This window comes from Haliotis rubra, unplaced genomic scaffold (genome assembly GCF_003918875.1).
Source record: "Haliotis rubra isolate DU_JTF1 unplaced genomic scaffold, ASM391887v1 Scf17, whole genome shotgun sequence".
Lineage (NCBI taxonomy): Eukaryota > Metazoa > Mollusca > Gastropoda > Lepetellida > Haliotidae > Haliotis > Haliotis rubra.
The window spans coordinates 401,062-428,139 of NW_025765669.1; the positions used below are offsets into that span (position 1 = coordinate 401,062).

Consider the following 27,078-nt stretch of genomic DNA (forward strand, 5'->3'; position numbering starts at 1 on the left):
CACCCCAAATCATCACGGAACCACCACCAAAGCGATTCCTCTCCAAGACACGGGCCTGTGCATAACGTTCTCCCACGCGTCTATAGGCAAGTTGACGTCCATCAATATGGGAAATGTTAAAACTGGACTCATCTGTAAAAACAACATTTCTCCACCAAAACAAGGGTCTGCGGACATGATTTCGGCACCACATTCGGCGAGCTTGTCGATGACGTTGTGTCAGGATAGGCCGTATGGCGGAACGTCGTGGTCTGATCCCGTGATGACGTAAACGTTGTCGAACTGTGTTGGGGTGGATACAGCGAAGTCCTGGGATGGTTCGGGCAATCATCACTGCAGTCTGAACCCTGTGGCGAAGATGGGTCACCCTTATCCATCTGTCCTGTCTTGGCGTTGTTACACGTGAACGTCCAGAACGTGGCCGATCGATGACGTCATTTGTGTTCTGGTAGCGTCTCACCAGTGCGAAATGGTGTTCCGGTGGCAGTGGAAATGTGCAGCCACTTGTCGTTGAGACATTCCCCCACGTACCATCCCAATGGCCTCATGACGTTGTGCAGACATGAGCCTTGGCATGCTATGCGTTTCAATAGCCGTTTAATTTTTTGAACGATCGCAAGGGTGGCATTCATTTGCTCTGTTTCTCTTTCCCGGAATGCACGTGCAACAACGTTTTGCACGTCTCAAGGACGAACCCACTCACGTCACGGAACGTGGCACGTGCATGCATGTTGGATACATATCACTAATCTCTGAGTTTAAATCCTTATGTGTCTACACAGGTTTGATAAACTTAGATTTTAAATTTTTGTATGCACAGTTTCTTTATGTGCCGAGTATATATGTATAATGTACTGTATAAACTTTGAAAACAAAATTCAGCTTTTTAAAATGGTAACTCTAACATAAGTTACTCCGATTAAACCTAAACTGAAAGTGAAATTTGGAAACAATTTGACATTTGATTGATAATAATACACAACGTAAATGTCAAATATGCTGGAAAGTGTGGTCACCTTGGCTACTCCACCGATCTGTGCACCGATTACCACACAGGTCTCAAATAGCGATTGTTGTGATTGTATGATCCACCACATTAAACGTCGAATTATCAACATCGGAATCATCTGCCATCGACCCTGGAGAGTCTGGGCAGTGGGGTAGCCTAGTGGTGTTCGATTCCCTACATGAGTACAAAGTATGAAGCCTATTGCTGGTGTCGATTATTTACAGACCGCCGCCATATAGCTGGAATATTGCTGAGTGCGGCGTAAAACTAAACTCACTCACTCACTCCTGTTGATGACGTTAACCATGAGAATGCCAGGTACTATCATGAGGTCCAACTTGCAGTCATACGGAACGAAACCCTACACCGGATGCATGGATCATCTAGATCTCCTCGTGATATAAAGACGTCTCCACACTGGACAACGGCCGTGGGTAACGTGTAGAGATAGCGACTTTCTTCAGACTAATGAACCCTGCGCTATGTCCTCAAGTTTTTGTCGTAGCCTGATCCACGCCAGACGTTCCTACCATTGCCAATCTGTGAAGGACTCGAGAAGATCCGGGTTAGAATTTGTCGTAAAAGGCGACTAACGGGATCGAATGGACAGGCTCGCTGACTGGTTGACTTATGTCATCGTATTCCAACTGCGAAGACTGATGTCCATGTTGTTGATCACTGGATTGTCTGGTCCAGACTCGATTATTTAACCGCCGCCATATAGCAGTGATATTGCTGAGTGCGGCGTTTAACAACAAACACACAAACAAACAAATCTGTTAAAAAGGGAGTTTGATAGGACAACGTTACATCAGACCAACAGCTCGAGGACACTTTCCGATATGATGGCATTGGTGGTGTGTCCAACTCCAACTCTCAACTGCCGGTGCAGTTCTTCGGCATGGGTCACTGAATTGCGTGTTCACGATTCAGTCAACGGTCTTTCTCGGTCTTCTTGGTCTTGGACGATCCGTTCAATCACTGGATAGTCTGGTCCAGGCTCGATTATTTACAGACCGCGTCATATACGGCGTCAAACAAACACATCTCCATGATGTAGTCACAACTGTACAACCGATTCTGCTTTTAGCAGAGATTTCTTACAAAAGGGCCAAGGTTTTGTCGTCTCCGTTGGCTTCACCGGTGACCGCGTGCTTCCTCCCAAGAATGATAACCGTTGGATCAATGTTGATGCTGCGACAGGAATCCTTTATGCATGCCAATAACGTGCTATAGTGTATTTTCTGAAAGTTTTCGTCTTGTCATGTCAAGATATATAAAAGTTAGTACAGTCGTCTTTTAAATAAGTACAGAAAAATGGTACACATACTCCAGTAATGAAATTTATACCCTTGCAGCAAGTGAACATGCAACCCATACCTTTTGAGATATTGTGTGGAGCAAGTGCTTCATATATGCATTCCAGTATGTTTGAGTATGATCGCCTGTTTAGACCAAAATTGCCCTTGGATCCAGGCAGTGCTTAATTTATGCTCGAATGTATGTAAACTTGAGAACACTCCAACGCGCCTGTTATATACCCCATGTTGTGGCCCCGACAATACAGCATGACAAATTAACATTGTCACTCTTAACACCCTATCATGGTAATATGTGTACTGTTGTCTGAAAATATATGAAAAGGAAACAACTCTTCTGATTATAAATATTTTTATTAAATATTTGATTCAATATGAGATAAAATACTGATTGGTCAAAGATAATAAGTAGGAGAGAAAGACATTAAGGTAAAGATTGTTCTAGAAAAAAATCTCAAATCATCAATTTTACTTCTTAACGGGTTTCTGCTGGCTCCATACTTTTACAAATTCCTCATAATTAATTTTCTTGTCATCATCCCTCACCCATGCAATTAGCAAAGCAGATATTTTATCAGCTCTGATGTTGAGATCCGCATCCGACTGAATGCTTTTGATGAGTTCATCTTTTGTGATAAACCCGCTGCCATCTCTGTCAAGAAGACGAAATGCGGAACGCATAATTTCAGCCGTCAGCTGGATACCAAAAACGGCCAGAAATTCTTCGTAGTCGAGTTTCGAGTCGGCATCCTTTGCGAGAGCTTGAAGAAGGTCGGCAATCCTGTCAGAGGAGACGTTGAGTTGCGCCATTGTTTTCGTGGCCTCGATAACCTCGTCTCTGGTGAGGAACCCGCTCTTGTCCTTGTCCAGGATCTTGAAGGCGCGCCTTAGAGCCATCTCCCTGGAAAAGATCGACCGGATAATATTAATAATAATTTGCTTCTTAAACTCTACAGGTCTAGCACGTTGTTTCCGGACTGAGTTGCGAATGCGAGTTTATGTAACCTTTAGTGATCCAGGGATTCGATCTCGGGCCTTCGGTGTGGCGAGAAACCGATTTAAAACGCTACTGAATGATATCACTCACTCACACTCACACGCACGCACGCATGCACGCTCTCTCTCTCTCTCTCTCTCTCTCTCTCTCTCTCTCTCTCTCTCTCTCTCTCTCTCTCTCTCTCTCTCTCCGCCCGGAGAACGGAAGGTCGCGGGTCTCGATCCCCGGCCGCATCATACCAAAAGACGTTAAAATATGGTATTTGTTGGTCCCTGCCTGAGTCAGTATAATGTGTCTGAGTGGGGTATTCATGCTTCACTGCGGCATGGTATCTCAGTGGGCTAGCACTATAAAACCAGCTTAAGTCTGGGCTAGTACAAGCAGCCGCACATACACATACACACGCATGCACGTCGTCATATGAGCGAAATATTCTCAAGCACGACGTAAAACCCAATTTCACCTCACCTCTCTCTCTCGCACGCTCTCTCTCTCTCTCTGCAACTTCTTTATCATTTATGTGAGCGACGTTTCGGTGTATCTGCCAACAAGGTGTTCAAGCAAGCAGAAACCGTTATCAAAGCACCGTTACCACTTGCTTGAGAGACCGTTATCAAGCACCGTTATCGCTAGCTTGAGAGGCCGTTATCAAGCGCGGTTATCACTATCTTGAGAGACCGTTATCAAGCACCGTTATTACTTGCTTGAGAGACCGTTATCAAGCACCGTTATTACGTGCTTGAGAGGCCGTTATCAAGCACCGTTACCACTTGCTTGAGAGACCATTATCAAGCACCGTTACCACTTGCTTCACATACCGTTATCAAGCACCGTTATTACTTGCTTGAGAGGCCGTTATCAAGCACCGTTACCACTTGCTTGGGAGACCGTTATCAAGCACCGTTACCACTTGCTTCACAGACCGTTATCAAGCACCGTTACCACTTGCTTCACAGACCATTATCAAGCACCGTTACCACTTGCTTCACAGACCATTATCAAGCACCGTTACCACTTGCTTCACAGACCGTTATCAAGCACCGTTACCACTTGCTTGAGAGACCGTTATCAAGCACCGTTATCACTTGCTTCACAGACCGTTATCAAGCACCGTTATTACTTGCTTGAGAGACCATTATTAAGCACCGTTATCACTAGCTTGAGAGACCATTATCAAGCACCTTTATCACTTGCTTGAGAGACCGTTATCAAGCACCGTTATCACTTGCTTCATAACGATGTTAGCAGCTACACTGTCGCTCACATTAATAATAAAGAAGTTATATATCCATAGGATTCTCCCTTTTGTACTCCTACACACTTGGTTCTAACAGAGGGGTCTATGTTATTACGTACTTCATGGCGCTTTTGGGGATCTTCTTAATGGCGGCCATGTACTCGACAAGTGTCACCTTCCCATCCTTCGTCATGTCAATCCCCTCGAACACTTTCTGAAACAAAACAGTATCACTACTGAATAATAGCATACGGACTTCCAACTAGTCAATCAGTCATTTATTTACAGGACTTAAAAGGCCATAGGCCTATAGTACATTTTACATATAGGAGCAAAGGCTACAATAGAAATATATACATTGTATATCGCAAAAAATATCACATCTGTAATGCAGAAGATCTAATATTCATTGCATGGTATATACACATTGCAAGATACTTTGTGACTGTTTGATTCAAATAGAAATATTTTTATGCATTCTTTTCTGATATTTGTATACAGTGGACAAACAAGCAAGAAATGGTATTCATCTTCTACCTCCTGATAAGTATAATAGTTACACAATGGGTTTACCTTTGATATCTCTAAATGTCTGCCTTTTTCAATTAGAAGATCATGAGAACTACATCTGACTAATAGACGTTTCTATTAAGCTTTAGATCACAAACTGGTAGTCATAAGTTTTACGTCAATCGGAGTTTGATAATCTGAAAAGCTGGATAAAATGACAGAAAAATATATTTTGCCTCAATATAAAGCTGTGTTCGGCATAGGCATCTAACAAGATATGAAATAACTATTTCCGCCATTACAGCGTTATTATATGTAGACGTATTTGTCCAGGGGACCTCTTGGAATCTGCGAGAGTGAAATCCGAAAGACTAAAAAAGTATACAAATGTGAGATTAATTAGATTTGTACACTTTTGACAGTATATGTTACTGAGGACAATTTTCAATCAAAAAACTTCCGAATCAATCCATCAAATTTTGTTTGTTTTGTTTTTTTGTTATTTAACGCCGCAGTGAGTGAGTGAGTTTAGTTTTACGGCGCACACAGCAATATTCCAACTATATGGCGGCGGTCTGTACATAATCGAGTCTGGACCAGACAATCCAGTGATCAACGGATGAAGTCAGCGAGTGAACGATCCCGTCCACCCGATTGCGTTAGTTGCCTCTTACGACAAGCATGGGTTGCTGACGACCAATCCTAACCCTGATCTTCACGGGTACAATCCACAATCCATCAAAATGAGTGAGTGAGTGAGTGAGTGAGTGATATTGTCGGCATGACACGGGTTTCACCATTAAGCTGCTAATGTGATGAACATTTTTATCAGGCCATACTCTTGCATGATTTAAAAGTGTATTATAATTTAACAAGTCGGAGAAAGTGACATATTTACAAAATGACCCCATGAAAATTCTCTAGCCAATCTGGCCAGTGACTGTGGAGATTTACTGACCCGACAGCATTCTCCACAGGCTAGCGGGCCATCTGGCCAGTCACCAGTGGTGTTATAAGCAACGATTCACGCAATCGGGGAACGATAAGAAGACCAGTCGGTCCAGTAAATTGACCGGTATAAGCAGAGGTTCCTGGTACCACTTATTGATATCCATCATCAGGGAGTATTATACTTATCATTTTCTTCTGTGACCAAATTTAACGCATTTTGCGGATAATGTGTTATGGCTTGGGGTTAATTATCTTTAGGTTTGCAATGCTCATTTCACAACTGTACTTAGTTACGCCGATTTTAGCAATATTCCAGCAATACCACGGCGGGGGTTAACAGAAATAGGCTTCACATATTGTTCCCATGTGGGGAATCGAACCCGGATCTTCAGCGTAACGAGTTAACGCTTTAACCACTAGGCTACCCCACCACCCCTTCACTACTGCATAAACTGTATGTTGTAGAGAGATAGAGAGATATTTATTGCATAGCATTCCATGAAGAAACAGTGGCAATATTCTATAAGCTACAAATATAAACACAGCAAGTACAAGAAATATAGATACATTTCACACATAAATGATGTACATTATAACAATTTTTTAGAAATCATGTGGTACAATGACATGGAAATAATATATGAGGAGACTATGGTTAGATATAGAATTCATTTAAACTTGTAAATATGGTGACATATTTTGTATGAAAATGATAAATCAGCTTTATGTTCGAGCTTTGGTAACATAGGCAAATGTGTAGAAATGGCAGGTATTCAGCCTGTGGACGCCTTGGTTCTGTACAAACACAAACAACTGGATTCTCTGCACACACCGCTTCCTAGACTAAGGCTTAGTCTCTGAGGAAATCTAGACTTGCTTTATTTAGGGCTTCAGCACTGCAGATAGGGCTTGGCAGTAGGGAAATTAATGTGGTTCAGGGACTGTGAGACAGACTAACCGCTTCCCTGCACAGCCGGCTATCTCCGACAAGTTCCGACAGCAACCGTTCACCAACCTTCGTGATCCACTCGGTGTGTTCAGATTGTTGCACACACGTGGCAGTCAACTGTGAAGCCTTGAACTTTGACAGAACATCATTGATGGGCGTAGCACGCGCCTCTTCGCGCCTAAAATAGCAATACTTGACGCATCACCAGATACCGGTGGCCGAAAATATAGGAATATCAGATTTCTCTGCATGGAATGTTAATATGGCGCACGAGCAAGGGAAGACAAATTTACGGCTTTCCATTAATTATCTCGCCATGTACTTACATGAAAGGTTGGGCATCTTCTTCTGTTCATGTGTAAAGTGAGAAGACTCTCTTGAAGCTCGCTGAGTAAATATTGTTCTTGATATTCCGTGTCAACATTGTTCTTGATATAATGTTTAAGATATATACTTATTAAGTAGAATTTAGCGGGAAAGTGTTAACTAGTATTTAGAGGGTGGGCGGCTTAGGATAGAGTAACGCTTAGTCCCCGAATATATATAATTTCGATAGTATCAAATAAACCCATTTAAATTGAAAAGGAGCCCCAGTGAGTTGGGAGCCTGGGAAATCTAGACTTGCCTCATTTGGGACTTTGGCATTGCAGAAAGGGCTAGGCAGTAGGGGAAATAACGTGATTCAGGGACTGTGAGACAGACTAGGCTTAGAACTGTATCATATTTTATCATCATCTGCCCAATGCATGTTGGAGCCAAAGGGACATAAAACCAGAGTGACTATATACTTGTTGTAGAGTATCCCTGATAAAACTGAGCCTGTTTGAAACTGATTCATTGGAACCATACAGGTTTATAGATAAATTCTCATGATAAATACCAAGTTCAGACTGGCTTGATTTTCCTCTCCCCAACTGCCAATTTCGTTTCAAACAACGAAATCAAGTTTAATTTCTGATTTAGATTTTCTGTACGTTATATGTTTGTTCCTTGAATTTGATTTAATTCATTTGGTTTATTTTGAAGAGATGAGTGGAAGATGTCGGTATGTTTTAGAGGTTCTTAATTACTGGGGAAGTTTCCTTGATGTTGAACTTATCTATTATGCAACTGAATTCATAGTGCCGTCCAATTTTATGTTTGACAATCGTTGATTCATTGAAAGCATTCTAAACCAGTCGTCTGAGATTGTAAAAAGAAGTTTGTCGAATTGCACAATGGATTTAATTACCTAAAATAATAGAGTGAGTGAGTTTAGTTTTACGCCGCTGTATGGTGGCGATCTGTAAATAATCGAGTCTGGACCAGAAAATCCAGTGATCAACAGCATGAGCATAGATCTACGCAACTGGGAACCGATGACATGTGTGAATCAAGTCAGCGAGCCTGACCACCCGATCCCGTTAGTCGCCTCTTACGACAAGCATGGGTTACTGAAGATCAATATTCTAACCCGGACCCGGTGAAAATAATAAAGGAAACAAACCAGCATCTGTCCTGCGTGTCCAGTTATAATTGTAGAGAAAAAAAACCGTTTGTAATTTTTCAGTACATAGTAGTAGCAGTAGTGCTATTAGCAGTAGTAGTAGTACTATTAGCAGTAGTAGTAGTACTAGTAGTAGCAGTGACGGAATACAAGTATCGCTAGACGGTAGAAATATTTAAAGTTAACATTAACTGACTCTTTCGCCATTTTCATTGTTTATTTGTTATATAAGTGACTACGTATTACTACGTACGTATACGTATCAATTATTCGTTAATTCGCACTGATTCATCTAGGAATTGTATCGTTCAGATGAACGAGATTTTACTATAAACGAGAACGACTATGTTAAAAATAGAACTCTACGAAAGATAAAACCTTGATACATCCGAGGAGTATTACCAGCTGTCTTGGTTCTGCTCGCGGCCTGCAGATGGCGCCCTGCCAAGGTGTAGTGGGTACAGATATGCTGTAGCATCCCTCTGTATCATTGCATAGTACACGTCCGTGCGATATATGATATATGTTTGACGGTCTGTTCTGCTTTGTCGATCTGATTAGTCCTTGAGACAGTACTGTTGCCGAGCAGTGGGAGAGTCATCAATGCAGCAATAAAATGTTGCTGTTCTCGGAGCTGAAGCTCACGAATATGAAGGTTAAATTGCGTTTTTCACTTCATACACGCTATGTTATTATTGGTAGAATAGTTAAATAATACAAACGTTTCGGTACGAAGAGAATTGGCCACTTATGATAAGTATTTTCTACGAATTTTGTAAACTGCACCTAAACAAAATACTTAGTTCTGAGGTAAACGTCTCGTGAACACCTGGTGTCATCACTGAGTTTTAGTGATCCGTACTTTCATTGCTTTTTTCCTTTCACTCCCTCTGGAATTTGTTTCCACTCATATCCGACACTTATTATTCTCTAGCATTGCGTTGAATTGCTTTACTATTTAAGTAAGGACTTTGACATGTATGCAGAAAACTATTAAGAAAAGTGTTATGTTATTAAATCATTCAACAAAGTCTATCCGCGGCTGAATGCAAGAGTAGGTGTTACGCTTTGACTGAACTGAACTTTATTTACACTCCGGCCGCGTTCTGCGGCATTAGAGGTACACGTAACATCATAGTGTACAACATAAATACAGGTATGAAACATAAAGTGGTCATATTTACATATTGCTTGGTTGCAATAATAAACTAAGGATACTTCATTATGAGCATGAAGACATTCTATCACGAAGAAAGTGTAATCCCAAATATAACACGTTACATTCTATCAGTAAGTTTACTAAAGCGCACTAAACAACTGACTGTCCTTTGATCGTGTACTTCCTTATTGAAAACAGCACATGAAACAATCCATTCACAGATGTTATCAGTAACCTAACCAGATATTCCTATGGAATTGGCACTTTCACTATGGCAACGAGACCTGGTGACGTCATGGCTTACCTTGGCTTCAGCTTCGCTGCCGCAGAATCCTCTATTCTCCAAGACAGTTTTCACTTCGGCAAATGAAAGATTCCCGCTTTTGTCCTTGTCAGCTTCGTCAAAGTCAAACTTGTACTTCTCCACTTGTGCTTGGGCCCATTCTTCAGTCATTTTGGGAGCTGTAGTAACTTTCGGCGCAGTTCGCACAACTTTCGGCAGTGTTGTCGGCTTGGGTTGGGTTGTTTTCTGAACGGGAGCTGCTTGAGTGACTGGAGCGGCGGCTGGTTTAATTACCTGTGCGGGCTTTGGCGCTGGTGGATCCGGATTTAGCTGTATATAAGGCTGCAAGAGCTTACCGATGAAGAAAGTTGCCGACAGCATCTTTACCAAGCCTCGCTCCCACTAGTTGGGATGCGCTTCCTTCAGTTTCACCTTTGCATGTGTTGGTGGCATTTATTCATAGCCAGTGACGAATTGGGGGTAAATATAGCACATTGTTCCACCACGTGGTCGAACTATTGATGTAGTGTGGGCAGTGTTGATCAACTGGCTAAGTTACACCCGTTTTCATGCCGTTCCCCCGTGAGGGGGATTGCTGAGCGTGACGTTGCAAACATCTCACTTGAGTGACATCAGCAGAGATAGTGCATGGGTTTTGTGAATGATTTTGTCAGAGTTATATCATGGTTGACGAAGAAACACCTCTCTCTCGTAATAAGTGTTATTGGGTTGGGTTTAATGTTGATAAGTTCCGTTATTCTTTCAGTTGCAATGATGGAATTTTCATAAAGCTGCCGATTTCTGTACTTTAAACGATATGTAAATTGCATTTTAAGATATTAACAGTATTAAACAAAGTAACACCTCTCTCGCGCGTAATGTGTTAATGTTCAGTGTTGATTAGTTCCGTTATGCTAGCAGTTGTAATAATGGAAAAATTAAAATGCTGCACACTTCAGTAGACTTTAAATATTGTATAGCATGCTGAGATATTAGCAGTGTTCAACGAAGGAGCGACTCTCTCGTAATAGATGTTATTGGGCTGGGTTTAGGGACCGTTCATAATGAATGGCTTTTTTTTTGCTTTTTTTTCTTTTTTTGAGGGGGGGAATGATTATTTTAAGGGGGGTCACCCATTTTGTTCTGGGGAGGCATGGGGGGTCATCTAGTTTGTACACACGTACTAGGGGGTCAGCAGTATTGTACATAGAAATATTAAATGATGTTGCTTAAAAATTATGGGAAAGGTGTGTGTGTGTGTGTCATTGGTTTTGTACATGACATGCAGGGCGGGGTCTATTACTTTGTACATAAAGTTTAGGGTGGTCATTCACATTGTACATACTTCTCCATGAAAATCATCATCACCCCCTAGCCATAAATGATGAACGGTCCCTTAATGTTGATTAGTTCCGTTATTCAAGTGTGGTTGTAATGAAGCACAAATTTAATCTGCAGACAGTATATGAAGAGCATTTAAACAGTATATGAAGAGCATGTTAAGATATCATTAGCAGTACTGATTCTCTCCCATGTAGTTTTCAACTCCTCTCGAACGATTACTTATCGATACTGTAGAGGCGCCGTTACCAGGTGTATACCTGTCCGTTCGAGTTACAAAGTGGTTAAAGTGTTCGCTCGTCACGCCGAAGATACGGATTCGATTCCCCACATACGCACATTGTTGGAATATTGCTTAAAGCGGCGAAAAACTGATCTCTCTCACTCGAGTTACGAAGTCACTGTCAGTCTTTGTAGTGATACTTGAGGTGTCAGTGTAAGCGTTTGGCAGAGTTTGGATATTTCCCTGTTTATGTCGAAGGGGCCATCTCCGCGGTCTTGTAGAAATGGTCTGTGTGAAAGACGTCTAAGTTACGTGTTGTTATCCCGGCTTACGTGGATAAGTGAGTGAGTATGGATTTACGTACGCCGCATTTAGCAATATTCCAGCAATATCCAAAAATGGGTTTCCATGTGGGAAATCGAACCCAGGTCTTAGGCGTGACGAGTGGACGCTTTATTGCCTTTAACCAGTTGGCTACCCCTGTGATAAGTCAAGTAATGGTTGGCATGCAGTCAGTATAAGGAGGTGCCCATGTAAACCTGAAGCATATATCTGTGGATAGCTCTATATGTATGCGGCCAGCTGATAATGTTTTCAGAAAGTCTGAGCAGAAACAGCAAATTATCCAAACTGTCATCAGTAGTAATTAACCAGGTCTGTGGAGTCCACCCTGTGAAGATCCTGGTTAGAAATGGTCCTCCGTGCATGTCATAAGAGGCAACTAGCAGGATCCGGTGGTCAGGCTCGATGATTGATAATAAATCTATGACATATCTGCATTATAATTATAAAATGTTTTTACTATTATAATTTTGTGTCGTTAAAATTGAAATAGTTGTGCATATTCTAACATCATCATAACCCTTGAAAGAAATGATTGATCTTCATTGCTTGAAGACAGTAATAGTTGCTGGTTGTTTGCTTCTGTCAGTCTGTCTTTCTTTTACACATTGATGCACTTCAAAAAATGCATATGAATGTTTTTGTAATGTTTGGAAAATGACCACATATAGGAATGAGATAATGAAACAATGGCCTTGTATGGGCACTAAAACACCTTTGTGATTTCAAGTTAAAACTGATGTGTTTTCAGCATTTCAGGACCATATTGTGCAAATATCACTTCACAGTAACAGTGTATGTCCTCATCATGTGGGAATCATGTTGACGTCATTTGACTGTTATTGTAATTGTAATATAGGGAATAACCTGGCAATAGAAGCCACATCATAGCTGAAGAACCTGATGCCATGTCACAACTGTGGCTCTAAGATGCTGGTCATGATCAGTGCATTTTTCTTAATGGAGCTCCAAAGGATTAATAATGAATAATCAAGAAATTATTACACTCCCATGCATGTCATACAGACAAAAACCGTTACCTGTGAGGATCTGGGTTAGAACTGGTCTTCAAGAACCCATGCTTGTATGAAGCCTGCAGTAAGGCTGCTGACTTGGTTGACACATGTCATCCTATGACAGTTGCATAGATCTATACACATGCTGTTGATCACTGGATTGTCTGGTGTAGACTCAGTTATTTACAGACCGCAGTCATATAGCAGGAATATTGCTGAGTGTGGCGTAAAACAAAAAACAAATAAATGAAACCCCTGTAGACTTCATGTATGGCCCTTTGTCACCCAGGAAATACAAGAATTCTGACACTCCTATTGAACACCAGTACAGCACACATGGTCATATGACAATGTCGTGATCCCACACATGGTCATATGACAATGTCGTTATCCCACACATGGTCATATGATAATGTCGTTCGTTATCCCACATAATCATATTGGTGTATATATTGGTCAATATAGATTAGGAAATACGTCATGCATAATGAAAGGCTGACAAACAACAAACAAGCAATTCTACAGATAGATATATGAATAGCACCATGTAACTTTGGTTTATTGCATACAAGCAGATTTTACACAATGCTGGGTTAAACTATAGAGGGTTAAGGAACAAAACCCTGATCACAGTCCAAAGCATATGAGAACTTCATCACATATGACCAAACACATCACTCCATGCAAAGAACTGGATGTTAGTGCAGGAAGGATCGTATCTCATGCAAATAAAACCAGATGGCTTGTACCAGTCCTTACAAACACTTGTTGCTTTAGATCTCACTGCTCTGACCATTCTCCATTCAAGAATTCTAGATCTCACACATTCAATATCAACGAAAGAACATGCAACATTCCAAATATCTACACCGTTCTGTTCACAGAAACTGAATAAATTCCATAGATATTTTTAACACATGCATAAAATCTTAAACAACATGCATATATATTTGAATAGCCAAAACAATTAGCTTACATATGATTTTGGCATTGCGTCACACTAACTTCATACACAATAAGGTTTGTTCTGTTCTCTGCATGCTTTGTTCAACACAATATTGTTCCCATGCATAAACGTTATTTAATAAATTCAATTTGTGAATACTTGCAAAACAGGCTACCATACATGTTTCAAACAAATATTTAAAGATGCCATGTCTATCTTTACCATTACAAATGGCATAATCAGAAAATGAACTAAAAATTAATTTTACTACCTCGAAATCAGAAATGGTCTTAACCTCAAAAGAACATGTTTAATATCTCTGAGAGGGAAAGAATTGCATTGTACAAATGTAAAATTAAAACTTGCAGTGCTGAAGAACAAAATCTATCATTGTCTTACTGAAAAAGTGTACAGTTTTTATGTTCCAGCGATAAGAACAACCAACAGAATCAAAAATCAAAAATGAAATACTTGGCATTACAGATTCTGATCCATGATCATTTGAAAAAGATCCATGAAAAATATGACTAAGCAATAAACCCTCCTACCTATACATTAATAAGATCTTAGTTGCACCCAATTAACATCATTATTAATAATTATTTAAGGAACGTGCCATGTGCTGCAAACACTATGACATCTAGAACTATAAACATTTTTGCCTTATTATTACACTGAACCTGATTCAAGCATAAGCTGACCATCCAATTAATTAATTAGCAGTAAAATATACAAATGTCCATCTTGCAGCTGGTGTCCAATGATTATGCCGGTAGCCTTACACACCTTCTCAGAGATAGTTAATCATTATCCTATGAAAATGTTAAAAGTGAATACAGTGGCAAACATCCCTTGGGAAACATCTGATGCAGTATAAAGTATTAACATGCAAATCTGTTGTAAGCATGAACTAACTGAAGACAATATCTCTGCTAAAATGCAATGAAGTAAAACCCTGTACAATAAGCCCTAGCTAAACTTACTTCTGTTAGTTATGTACAATAAGATACAAGTGGAGATTAGGGATTTCTGATAACAGAAAAACAACAACATGCACAACAAATCCTGACATGCTTCATGCTAGAAATTCATCAAATTCAGAGAAATGTGCAATCACAAGCAATAGATTTGAACTCGTTATTGAAATTTTGTACATAAAATTCATATCAAAACTTGGTTGTCATCAGACATCAAGGTATCAGATCTGGTTTCATTAAATGCACAGTATATTTTGGTCAGTTGATCAATATTGGTCTCGATGAAATTTAAATCCAAGCTTTTGTGGGCATATGACTGTCATATCAACAACATTCCTTGTTCTCTACATTCCTTGAGTGTGAAATATGTTTTTTTGTCTCAGTTACCACAATTTTAAATAATACAGAAACCCTTCAATATAGAATAATGTACGCAATCTCATATATTATTCATTTAAGTGTTTCAATGAGGGTTATACACATAGATGCTAAAACAGCCAAATACAGATTAAGAAGTCTTCCACTCTGGAAATGTGATTTATAAATGTTTAAGTACATGCCTACTATTGACCTCCTGTTGCCTTGTTAGAGTCTTCGGGCCAAGGACATAAGTTTGAAACTGAATATTGTACATATAAGATGCAACATGCACAACAAGCAAGTCCTCAATTTGTCCTGCAGTATTTTGTTTCATCCAGTGTAAATATATAACATCAATAATCAGTCTTTGTTTTACTAGATAATTGATTCTATAGGAGTAAAAGTAAAAAATGTTGAATGGATCACTACAAAACTGCAATGACACCAGGTGTTCACTAAAAGGGGTACGGAAGCTATATCACAACACTGAGGTGTTTCAGGTCTCAGCTGTGTGTATCAGTACCATCTTGTACATACCAAGAAGCGTAGCACATCTGTGGAACTGTAAACAGACTATTGGATCAACCATTGGAGGCATGCAGTAACCTGATCTGAGAAGTAGATAACGAAGTCCGTGTTAAAAGAGCAATAGATTTTAATGACATTAACGTGAAAACAAATTTACAAGCTTTTGATAAAAGAAATGACAGACAGTAAGATGACTGTATTTTAAGTATAGGTCGCCATCCAATCAAATTGAAGCTCCCTTCATTAACAGACCAATCATAATGATGCAAATATACACAATATTGAACACTGCGCTTCACAATTCTCATATGCATTTAAATCCATGCTTTCGAACACAATGAATTTCGCAAACCTGTTCAAAAATTTATTCTTTACTACAAAAAAAAAAGCTTTGGAAACAGAACTACACATAAACTCACCCAAGTTAACCCAAGCACAATGAAGACAATCCTCTTTCTACAGTTTTGTTAATACGTATCTCTTTGTAATCTCTTTTTCAATAATCTTTTCACCGCTGTCAAAAACTGCTGAGAAATCTATGGCATTCCTGCTGAAGACATAGCATCAATCACAACTAAACTTTCATGGGTTAAAATCCATCCTTAATTCCATCTCTGGACTGGTTATGTGTAGCACTCTAAAACAATTATAGGGTTATGTCACATATGTACAAAATATCTACATGTACATAGTCAATATAATCTATACGAACTTCATGAGAGGAGGTGCGTAATGGCAATTACTTTGTCAAGGAAACAATCCCTTCAAAATGCCATATTGATGTGATCTTAAAAAGCCCAAACAATATTTTAAAATTACATTGAATATTCAAAAGGCATAGAGAGTGGCATGAATGCCCTTCATTTGTGTTGGATAAATCTTACGATGGTTTTAGATTTAGGGGCATTTACTTCATCAATATGGCATGATCATGTATAAAAATACTGCACACAACGAAACAAAGACTGTCTCTCCTTAGAAGCTGCATTATGTAGAGATGTTTGGAAAGTAGACCCATCTGCTGCCATGTAGTGTGAAAACAGCATGTTTCATATGTAGCAAGGGGTAAAAAGAATGCATCATTGATGTACCAGTAAGCTGGATGATGAAGGTGTTGAATGCAGCCTATCTTCATGAAACAAACACCCTACAACAGTGACAAAGCCTTCAGGCACTGTAGCTCACTTACACAGTATTGTTAACTTGCTAATAATCTAAAAAGCATCCATAATTTCGTGCTAAAATTTGAAAACACTTCCATCCATAAATAAATGATTAATAAACAATGCACCAAATTGGTGTCCCAAATATGGAGAGAAAATTTACTATGTAAAGTATCAACAGTAATATTCATAAACAGAACACATTGATATTTGTGAGCACTTTTGATAACAAAATTGTCGGATTCATTGACAGTAGTTTATTTCTTCAATGGTTCAGTGTAGATGTAATTGCATAAAGTAAATTATTTTACAGTCTTACACTTGGAGAACTCACATTTTGGCAGAAATGAACACACTTTGGCCACCATGGTAGCCATATTTAAAATATCAAATTGGATTTCTGGGAGCACGTCCTAATGACTTTGGAAGATCAAAGTTTCATATTCTATTTGTCAAAATTATCAAAGCTTATGATGGACGGACGACAGACAATGCACCGTGACAAGACGTCACTTGGAACTTTGCCCCAAATCACCTTAAAACACATGCATAGTTCTAGAGTCTTAGGGTAAAAGATGGTAAACTGTAAATGCCAAACCCCCCTACCATGATACAGTGTTTCATTAACTACTCCCTACAAGAACTAAAATTTGTGGATTACGTTTTCTTAACAAGGACTGATTTGTTTTTGGCACTGACAATTGTTTTGGATGTTAAAACTTTAAATAGAAACATCAAATCCATAAAACCCCAACAAAATGATGAGTACATACATGTATATATGTATCTACATACACATACAATATATCCGTTTTGGTTTGTTGTGGGGAGTTTTGTATGAACACATGACTGCAGTAATGCATATATTCTTGACAGCTGATTAAATGAACTTGCATCAAAGATTGATTTGTATGTGCGTTGTAATTATCACATTAAAAGGACTGCAAGTTTAATTTCCAAGATATGAAAGTCAAGGTCACTACATGAACAGGGTCAAATGTCTGCAAATGGAGGCCACTCAAGTGAAAGTCACGACATGAACTTCATGAGATCTCTACTTTTCAACATGATCTAGGCATATACACGTACATATATATATAATAATAATAACAGTTTATTTATTAGTTCAACTAACCAAACATACAAGTCTTACACAGATTACCTGACACAATGTGTTAACAAAGCTCTATGTTGGAAGGAATACATTGTCGTACATATCGCAACCATTAATTTGACATAATTCTGTACTCACTCAAATCCTCAACCAAAGAAATTGATTCCACATAAATTGTTTAAAAAACCAAATGGTTCCTTTCTATATATGCATGACCTTTTAGGTGTTTACTACTCAAAGACTTGAAATACAAAAGGTTTATAGTACAAACAATGAGATAAACCATTGACACACATGGTGATAAAAAAAACTGGTATTCACATACATACATGCACAATATAAAGTCACAGAGGGAAGTGTTTATAATCATCTGGCCTACAGCTGATGTGGTTTGGCATTGAAAAAGTAGTGAGCACCATACATTGTATTACTGACCACGTAAAATAGGAAGTCGAATCCCTCAGACAGAAGCAGTTACTGGTAGGTTTCGTTATGCTAATTCTAAAATTGAAATATTAGATTAAACAAGTTTCTGAAATTCTGAGGACTATGCTTGCTTCATAGGAAGATCTCCCTTCCACAAGAGATACACAGTGGCTGCTACAAACGCCGTCAATACAGTTTATATACAGACAGAAATATTCATGTTTTCTGATGAGAACTATGGGCACTTGGGGTGAAGTAGAAAACAAAGTCTGTTCTCCCTTGTCTCGTTTGTGGTTCACTGCGATGTGAAACACCTAACTTGACCTTTAACCTCAGTGCTACTGTCCAATAAGAAGGCAGCTATCTTTGACACCATCCTGGAATAAATTACCAACCAATGTAACACATCATATCACAGATGTAGTGTGCATCTTTGTCCTGGTGAGCAAGGGGGGATAACTCTTGTCCAATTATCTCCCTTGCCTCTCATTCCCACATGACGTAAATCTGCAAACATACTGCAATGCAGCTGACTTGCCGGCCTTGTTATCACTTCCGCAAGTTCCTGCGACTGGTGTTTTCAATACATAACACTATAAAAGAGTTATTACATGCATATTCTTCAGTATCCAATAACATGTGTTTCATTAAAGAACTTCCAACGCCCATCCTGCTTGAGTTGTTTGACAGCCACTTGTGACAATATTTGTCATTGGTTAACTGGCCTCTCGAGTCAGAACCATGCCAAACTATCTTCTGCGGCCTGAAAAAAAAAAAGAAATCTTGTGTAAATATTTTGGTAAAATTATATTAAAATTAAATTTATATATTTATGTTTAGGTAATGAGCATGGTCAGTGTTGTTGCAATGCAGTTGGTGTCACTGTTGTACGGACATTGACGTTCTGGATTAACAAAATCCTGATGCAACACCAACTCTCCTCAAACTTGCGGCATGGGTGAACCATGAAGAGACAGCAGTTTGCTGATTCATGTTCCTAAGGCATGCCAAAACCCGACAGTCATGGGCTGTAAATCAAGATTCGCCCAAGCGAGTGAGTGAGTTTGGTTTTATGCTGCTTTTAGCAATATTCCAGCAATATCACGGCAGGGGACACCATGGCCAGAAATGGGCTTCACACATTGTACCCATGTGGGGAATCATACCCGGGTCTTCGGCATGACAAGCGAACGCTTTAACCACTACGCTACCCCACCGGCCCAGATTCGCCCAAGGATCACTTACACAAATCAACCTAGGTGCTACGACTTATCTTAAGTAAAATATGGGGGTTACAACAGTTGATTGCTAAGTGTAAGTGGTCATAGCTAATTAGGATCCTGATCTGTCTGGAAAGTCATCCTGTGAAAACACCTTCAACAAGTTTATAGAAAATGGAGGATTTATTAAATATTATCACAGGATATAAACATTAAAGTATGCTTACCAGGATGTCTCTGTCATGATATCCTTTCCATTAAAAGAGTATATCCTTGATGCTCCGTTTAGGTATCCACCAGCACCGTTCACCATATCTTCCCAGTCATTAAAAAGCATTTCGCCCTGAAGAAGAGAAATATACAGATTACTATGGATCACCTATTAAGATAATGATCAGACATGATGAAAGGTTCTGTACCTGTGGATGTGTCACCTGAACATACATGAATACCTGAGGATGACTGACTGAGTTTGGTTTTACGCCGCTTTTAGCAATATTCCAGCAACATCACGGCGGGGGACACCAGAAATGGGCTTAACACATTGTGCCCATGTGGGGATTCGAACCCGGGTCTTCGGCGTGACGAGCCAACGCTTTAACCATTAGGCTACCCCACCGCCCCTCCTGAGGATGAATTAGACAGGGCAACCTTTAATATCGTTACTAATATGAACATGATACATAGGAGAAAAATGAGGTTTTGTCATGCTCAAGATCTGATTTCTATACTGACAAGCATGCCTGTGACTGCTTGTACAAGTCTTGACATATGCTGGCTTATCCCATTGTGATGCCATGTCAGTTTAAAAGGACTCCAATTCAATATCGTTATTCATATGAACAGGTTATGTAGGAGAAAAAATGGGGTTTTACATCATGGTATCAAGATCTGATTTCTATAGTGACAAACTTGTGTCTCAGTTTCAATGGACACCCCATTCAAACAGACTACTCCATGGCAGAAACACTTTGATTAATCCTGAGTGCAGGGTAGGGTAACATCCACTGAAAGTTAAGCACTCATTAACGTGTAGGCTAGAATAAATCTTATATCTAACCTTGGCATTCACCACTGGAATTGATCTATCCTGTCTATAGTAAATGATGGAATCCAGGTTTTGTGTTTGAGATGAGAGGAATGCTCTGTATGTGCCTCGATATCCAGCTTGTCTTGCCTGTCGATGACACTCGTAGTCAGCTCCACGTATACCACGCATGTCGCCAGCCATTGGGTTGTTCAAAGCTATCAGATGAAGCTGTTAAAATAGATCGTAAAATAACACAAGTATACTTGTACCATGACTCTTCAAGTGAGTGAGTGTGTGAGTGAGTTTACTTTTACGCCGCACTCAGCAATATTCAAGCTATATGGCGGCGGTCTGTAAATAATCTGTAAAATTAAACAATAAAAGTGGTTAAATGTTACAATGCGCATAGCTTTACACTGTTGAGCGCATGTTTGTTCGTGAATATTCATCAAATTAAATGGTTAGTATACTTAATTCAAGGGTGTTATACAAAAACAACAAAATTCTAATTAATCAAAATTATTTTTTTTACAATCGATAATCATTTTTAATCCTTCTTTCGATCATCGGAACACCACTAGTGAGAACACAATGTGAATGATCAGCTGAGGTGTAATACAACAGACTGTCGAAATAATTCCATGTTGTAATGGAATACGCATATATTTTTATTAGAAATGTAATTAATAATAACTTGAGATGGTGATTTGCATTGACTCTATAACATACCTTGGCCCCAGTTGTGAAGTTAGGAGGCGGTCGGACTGGAACTGATGGTCTGGGTGTGGTAGGCTACAAACAAAAAAGATCAAGGTCTTAGACGCACAAAACAATAGTACTGGAAATAATACACTTAACAAGTAACACTTTCTATTTGGGTTGCTTTTGTTAATTCCTTGATTAATAATCAACCAAAGATGTCACAATCTGTTATTTTCTGTATAATACATGCGTGGATGCTTCTTGGTATATATTAGATATAGTCACACCTCAAGACAGTAATAAATGCTGTATTAGCCTTTAGTCTCCGAGTAAATGACATCACACATGGTATAATTACAATCCGTAATGGCTATACTGAATATTCATACGTTTGATAAACGTTATAATGAACCCAGCAAGCAAAACACATTATCTGAAGCAACCTCAACAAAAGTTACTATATAATGTAACACTTTCATATTAGGAGAAAGATAAATAAAATCCAATGTATGATTTTACTGTGATTACACTGCAAGAATGCAATAATTATCTCCAAATTGATTTCCAAATAAACAAAAAATCCTCAGCAATTATACACAATAGATAGAGAACCATACATTATCATTTTGTTCAAAATGTTTCAAAAAATGTTGTAAACCTTTTGGAGATAATTGTATAAGATTTATTGTAAAAGCATATAAAAGGAATAAATTATTTATACAATACTTGTATTAACTCATGCTTTCATGCTTTATCAATGCAAATTAACATGAAAGAGTTTTATTTACTGCTAATTAAAAGAAAAGTACTAGTTCTCATAATCTTTAGATTAAGATAAAAGAATCTAACTACCTAACACCATGCTTATCAGTAAAGAAATTGTTATGCAAAACAACCTGGAGTGAGGTTTTTTGCATGAGAAAGTCAACATTGAAAACCATGGTTACAAAATAGTGAAATATAACTATATCAGTAGACACAGGATCCGTCCCAAGCCAGTGCTAATCTATACACACCATATCATGTCTAATGGAGCAAGGCAACCACCATATGATCCAGGTAGTACAGGATATATCATATATACATAGTGAGTGAGTGAGTGAGTATGGTTTTACTCCGCTTTTAGCAATATTCCAGCAATATCACGGCGAGGCACACCAGTAATGGGCTTTGCACCCATATGGGGAATCAAACCCATGTCTTCAGCGTGATAAGCGAATACTTTACCAGCTAGGCCACCCCACCGCCCCACATACATAGAGAACCAAGCCAGGATTCCAATATGGACATCTAAATCACTTGTTTAACTAATTTTAAGTTGATTTTTTTCGAGTGCCCAACACACCTGTCACTTTTTTTCAAATTGACCCATTTAAAAAAGTAATAAACATAATGAATGATTCTTTTTTTTTTTTAAAGTTTCAGTGCACAAGACCAAATTCAAAACTCTTTAATGACCAATTAGTTGGGCTCAAAACAAAGGACATTGTCACTGTGTACCATATTACAATATTCTTCAGAACACCCAAATGTTGATAGTTAGGACAGAGTTAGACATTACAGCTGTTCCAGTGTCCTAGCCAATGCATTGTAACAACTGATCCAGAACAGTACATCTCTGCAACATGGAAACGTCAGAGTGAGTGAGTGAGTTGGGTTCGAATCTGCTCATAACAGTCAGTATGTCAGCCTCATGCTGGAGAACAGCCTACAAAAGACAGTCGTTCATTTCCACTTTAGTGAAATGCATGTGCATAATACTGACAAACCAAGAACCATTATCAGGGCAAATCTGGGATTTATACCATGATCACAGGATCCTGATATGTAAAAGGGACACAACTCTGAAGATCCAGCTTGACTGGACCATACATGCTCCTCAGAAACCAATGAAGCAGATAGCAATGTACTGGACACAAACAAAGGATCTCAGTTTGTTACAAGGCAATGCAGCACTGGCCATGACCCTGACCTTCATTAGTGTCTACCCATAACATCAAACTAACAGACAGGATAGACAACAGTCAGATTAACCATTCTTGTCCCTTTTATGGTAGAGGGGTGTAACATATGGTTGAAGGAACAGTAACACATAGAATCAAAGATTACCTGCAGACATGACAACAAAAGTAGATGACAAAAAGGCAAGTTGTTTAAGGAGAAAACACGAAATTAAAAGGAATGAGAGTGAGTGAGTGAGTTTTATGCCACTTTTAGCAATATTCCAACAATATCATGGTGGGGGATAACAGAACTGGGGTTCACACATTGTACCCATGTGGGGAATCGAACCCAGGTCTTCGGCGTGACGAGCGGACACTTTAACCACTAGGCTACCCCTCCGCCCCAGGAATGAGGTAATGGGCTCTTTTGGCAGTAAACCACCAAGACATTGTTGAGTGGGTGATTTGACGGCTGAATCGCTAAATTCAGGTGCTGATACTTTGGGCTTTTATCTTTACAATTAATAACCTTTAGCAGCCATTTTGTTACCCAAACTTCCTTTATGCTGTCTATGTTTGCTGTCAAGTCTGTGCCATAAGACAACCAAATATTGTGACAAGCCCCTCAACCATTAGGGATTCATAAAAGATGACTACAAGTATTATCAACAATCATGTAAGAAACAGTAAGTTTTTCCTTGAAATTTCACGACTACATGTTCTTTCGTAAGTCCATTTTCTCCCATAAGTTTATACATATCACATATAGTGTTGTCACCCTCAACACTGAGGTCCATGCATATAAGATACTCATAGTGAACTCCCAACTAAACAGCTGTCAGAAGCAAGACTAAAGATCTGATAAAGTTGCTGCAGAAATTCCTGTACAGAACAGCTGATATAGGAAGATATTTGCTTCAAAAAGCTATCATAGCGCTTAGCGCAAAATAAACTGGGAACAGTTTGTCTGTGAAAATTAAGGAAAAGAAAGGATAATTAATCACATTAACCAGGAAAACACATTTTGTTAAAAATTAATTAAATCTACAGTATAATATTATCAGTGGTTGTATTTAGAAAATTGTTCATAAAAAGATTTGATTATGAACAAATTAAATTTCAAAATTGAAAAAAAATCATCTTCAGAGACAAATCATTTAAAGACTACCACTGGTATAATATTATACTTTATCATCTAAAAACAGTTCCAGTTTAACTCAAAAATGCACAATAAATGAAAATAAACGCAGTAGCATTCTCGCAAAGTGTGAGAGCAAAGAACGCTGCCAGCCCAGGTTAATTAAACTGCGTAAGCTCATTAAAATGTGGCGCTGCAACAGCAAATCAACAACCATATTCCATCACAGCGGCTTCTGTATTACGCATCTAAGGCTGTTAATAGAGAAATGGAAGTGCGTGTTTAGCGTTTTCTTGCAAAGCAGGAGAGAAGTTTACCCTTGTGGTATTTTGAGTGGGTCTATTGTTTCGATTTCGTCCCCTATGGCCAGGGATACGTCTATTATTAAGTCGCCATCTATTTTCCATTTCTCGTCGCCTTTTTTCCCTTTCTGCCAGTATTTTTTCTCTTTGTAATCGCCTTTTTTCAATTTCTCTTTCTCGTTCTTCAACCATTCTCCTCCTTTCTTCTGCTACTCGCTCCCTATAGCTTAAAGTAGTATCAATTTGGCCATTGTTTCTATTACGGCCATTGTTTCTATCACGGCCATTATTTTGATTACGGGCATTGTTGCCTTGCCCTCTAGCATTATTATTAATAAGTCTATTGCCAGATACGCTGGGTGGGAGGCGCACCTAGAACGTAGGAAAAGGAATGGGTCAGGATTGCATGAATACATGTCGCATGACACTGATTATGATGATGATGATGATGATGATGATGATGATGATGATGCTATAGCCAGTGTACAACACATAACCATATGATCGCAGTATGAGTGCTTAACCTTTACCTGGTTATTGGCGCTTTCACCTCCTTTGAAAATTGCGATCGCCATAATGCAACTGACGGAAGCTCGTGCAATACATAAAATCACCGCAACAAAATAATTTCTCAGACACTGTCTAAATTGATCATCTAGTATACCATAAATGCTTGCATAACCACATCATCACTGAGAATTGTTACTGTGAATTTTAAGACACTTGAATCCCTGCTGTCGACTTTGAAATATTTCATCCAAAGAGTGTTGTTTATTCAAGCATTTCTGGTCATAAACAAAAAAATGACATTCCATGAAAAGCAAATTCAGCAATCTATTTTGACATGCGATATAGCTAATTTTGCAGAAATATCTCAGCTCCTATTTTCACACCTGTGAATTTACCATTGCCTCTTCAAACACATCTACATTAACGAACGGTTCTGCCTGAGCATGCAGCGTCAATGGCCAGGATATAAGTACGGTTATCATACATTTTGTAAAACAATACAATGTAACTCCTAGTGTATAAAGTATTCCAATGCATGAACTAAAAATAAACCATCCAATGAACATCTTGCACAAAATATGGATGAACATTAAGTTGATTATTGAAGTCAATAAACCTTAAACAAAATGCACACAACAATGAGTATGAAGTTCATATGAACATATATCCATAGCAATTATCTAATTCCTTATATTGTTTATTACTGAGTAAACATCAAACCATTCTGAAGAATGGACAATATTAATATATGATCCAGTCAATTATAAATGCGCTACTGTAAATAATAATAATAATAACAAATAATGATAACTAATACAAGTATCTTTCCACCTTAAAAAATCTATAATCCCATGCTTTTGCTAGAACAGGATAGCTTGTTAAATCCGAAAACAACATAAAACAAAAGCTAGGTACATTAGTACATTCGAGGAATTTCAAATCACAAACCTCAGGTTTGTCACCAGATTATAAGGTTGCAAACTCCTAGCACACATTGTCTGATCCTTCCTTTCATAAAAGTGCTAATTACCACACTCAAACACTATGATACTTCAATTTAATATTAATTTCAAACACTGAAGCAACAGAAGTAGGTCCACAAGAAACAGGAAGTTTCTCAAGATTCATGTCAAATAAAGTCCCATTCATGCACATTGCTTGACATATACTGAACTCAAAAAGTCAAGTATCGTGAATATTTAGGGTGATACCTTTTGTTGTGAAGACTGATCACAAAATTTCACTAAATATCCCCGAAAATATTCATCATTTTTAACCATTTTTGTTCAGTGCAGATGATTCTGAAATATGCTTATGGATTACATACAGACAGATTTTCAAAAATCCATGTTTCATGCATATATTTTACCAAAGTTCAAGTATGGTATATAAAATAATGCTAAGTCAGCTGTTTTCACAGTTGGGGCATACATGTGATAGGTCCCTGTAACACTAAGAGATACTTACTGGCGGTGTCGGACTTGGTAAAGGAATGGTTTGTCCCAGCTGAAAATATACAGGCAGCTCATTAGCAATCCGTGATCTGTCAGAGTATGAGTGCTACAGCACCCTAAAAGACACCTAACTTCCAGAGTGAGACCAGATTAGAACTATTGGACCTCATGAACAAATACCCAATAACTGATAACTTTATAACCAGAATTTTGAACCAATGACAAAGTTTAAATCTTTAGAATGATTTATTATCGGTAAAACCAAAAATAAACTTGGTTAAACATGCATATATATCATTTTGAAATCATGCATTGAGATTACATTGAGTGAATATTATTGATAACAATTAACATGATTTTCAAGTCCAAATTAAATCGCTGGATTGTCTTCCAAAGATTTTTTGACACAACTCACAAACAAAACAAATCCAGGAAGCACTTCG

At 38.6% G+C, this 27,078-nt stretch overlaps 2 protein-coding genes across 2 annotated transcripts in view; both read right to left on the minus strand.

Annotated features, from left to right (window-relative positions):
- Positions 1-2,663: 2,663 nt before the first annotated feature.
- LOC124272447 (centrin-2-like) lies at positions 2,664-10,350 on the minus strand. Its single transcript, XM_046707619.1, has 3 exons — positions 9,922-10,350; positions 4,682-4,776; positions 2,664-3,229 (listed from the first exon to the last, which is right to left on the minus strand). The coding sequence occupies exons 1-3, from the start codon at positions 10,279-10,281 to the stop codon at positions 2,797-2,799; spliced, it is 888 nt and encodes a 295-aa protein (XP_046563575.1). The 5' UTR covers positions 10,282-10,350; the 3' UTR covers positions 2,664-2,796.
- Positions 10,351-13,339: 2,989 nt separating this feature from the next.
- The window catches only part of LOC124272396 (collagen alpha-1(I) chain-like), a 116,746-nt gene continuing 103,007 nt past the window's right edge, over positions 13,340-27,078 (minus strand). Inside the window, 6 exon segments of the mRNA XM_046707563.1 lie at positions 13,340-19,099; positions 19,784-19,899; positions 20,617-20,814; positions 21,316-21,378; positions 24,687-25,043; positions 26,649-26,687. Of these exon segments, the coding sequence (XP_046563519.1) occupies positions 18,886-19,099; positions 19,784-19,899; positions 20,617-20,814; positions 21,316-21,378; positions 24,687-25,043; positions 26,649-26,687 (987 nt within the window). The 3' untranslated portion in view covers positions 13,340-18,885.

Excerpts from the sequence above, each read along its gene's own strand:
- LOC124272447 (XM_046707619.1), bottom strand. The coding sequence starts at position 10,281 with ATGCTGTCGGCAACTTTCTTCATCGGTAAGCTCTTGCAGCCTTATATA. Across the intron at positions 4,777-9,921 it reads GCAGCGAAGCTGAAGCCAAG|AAAGTGTTCGAGGGGATTGA; the intron begins GTAAGCCATGAC and ends GTTTTGTTTCAG. Across the intron at positions 3,230-4,681 it reads ATCCCCAAAAGCGCCATGAA|GGAGATGGCTCTAAGGCGCG; the intron begins GTACGTAATAAC and ends GATCTTTTCCAG.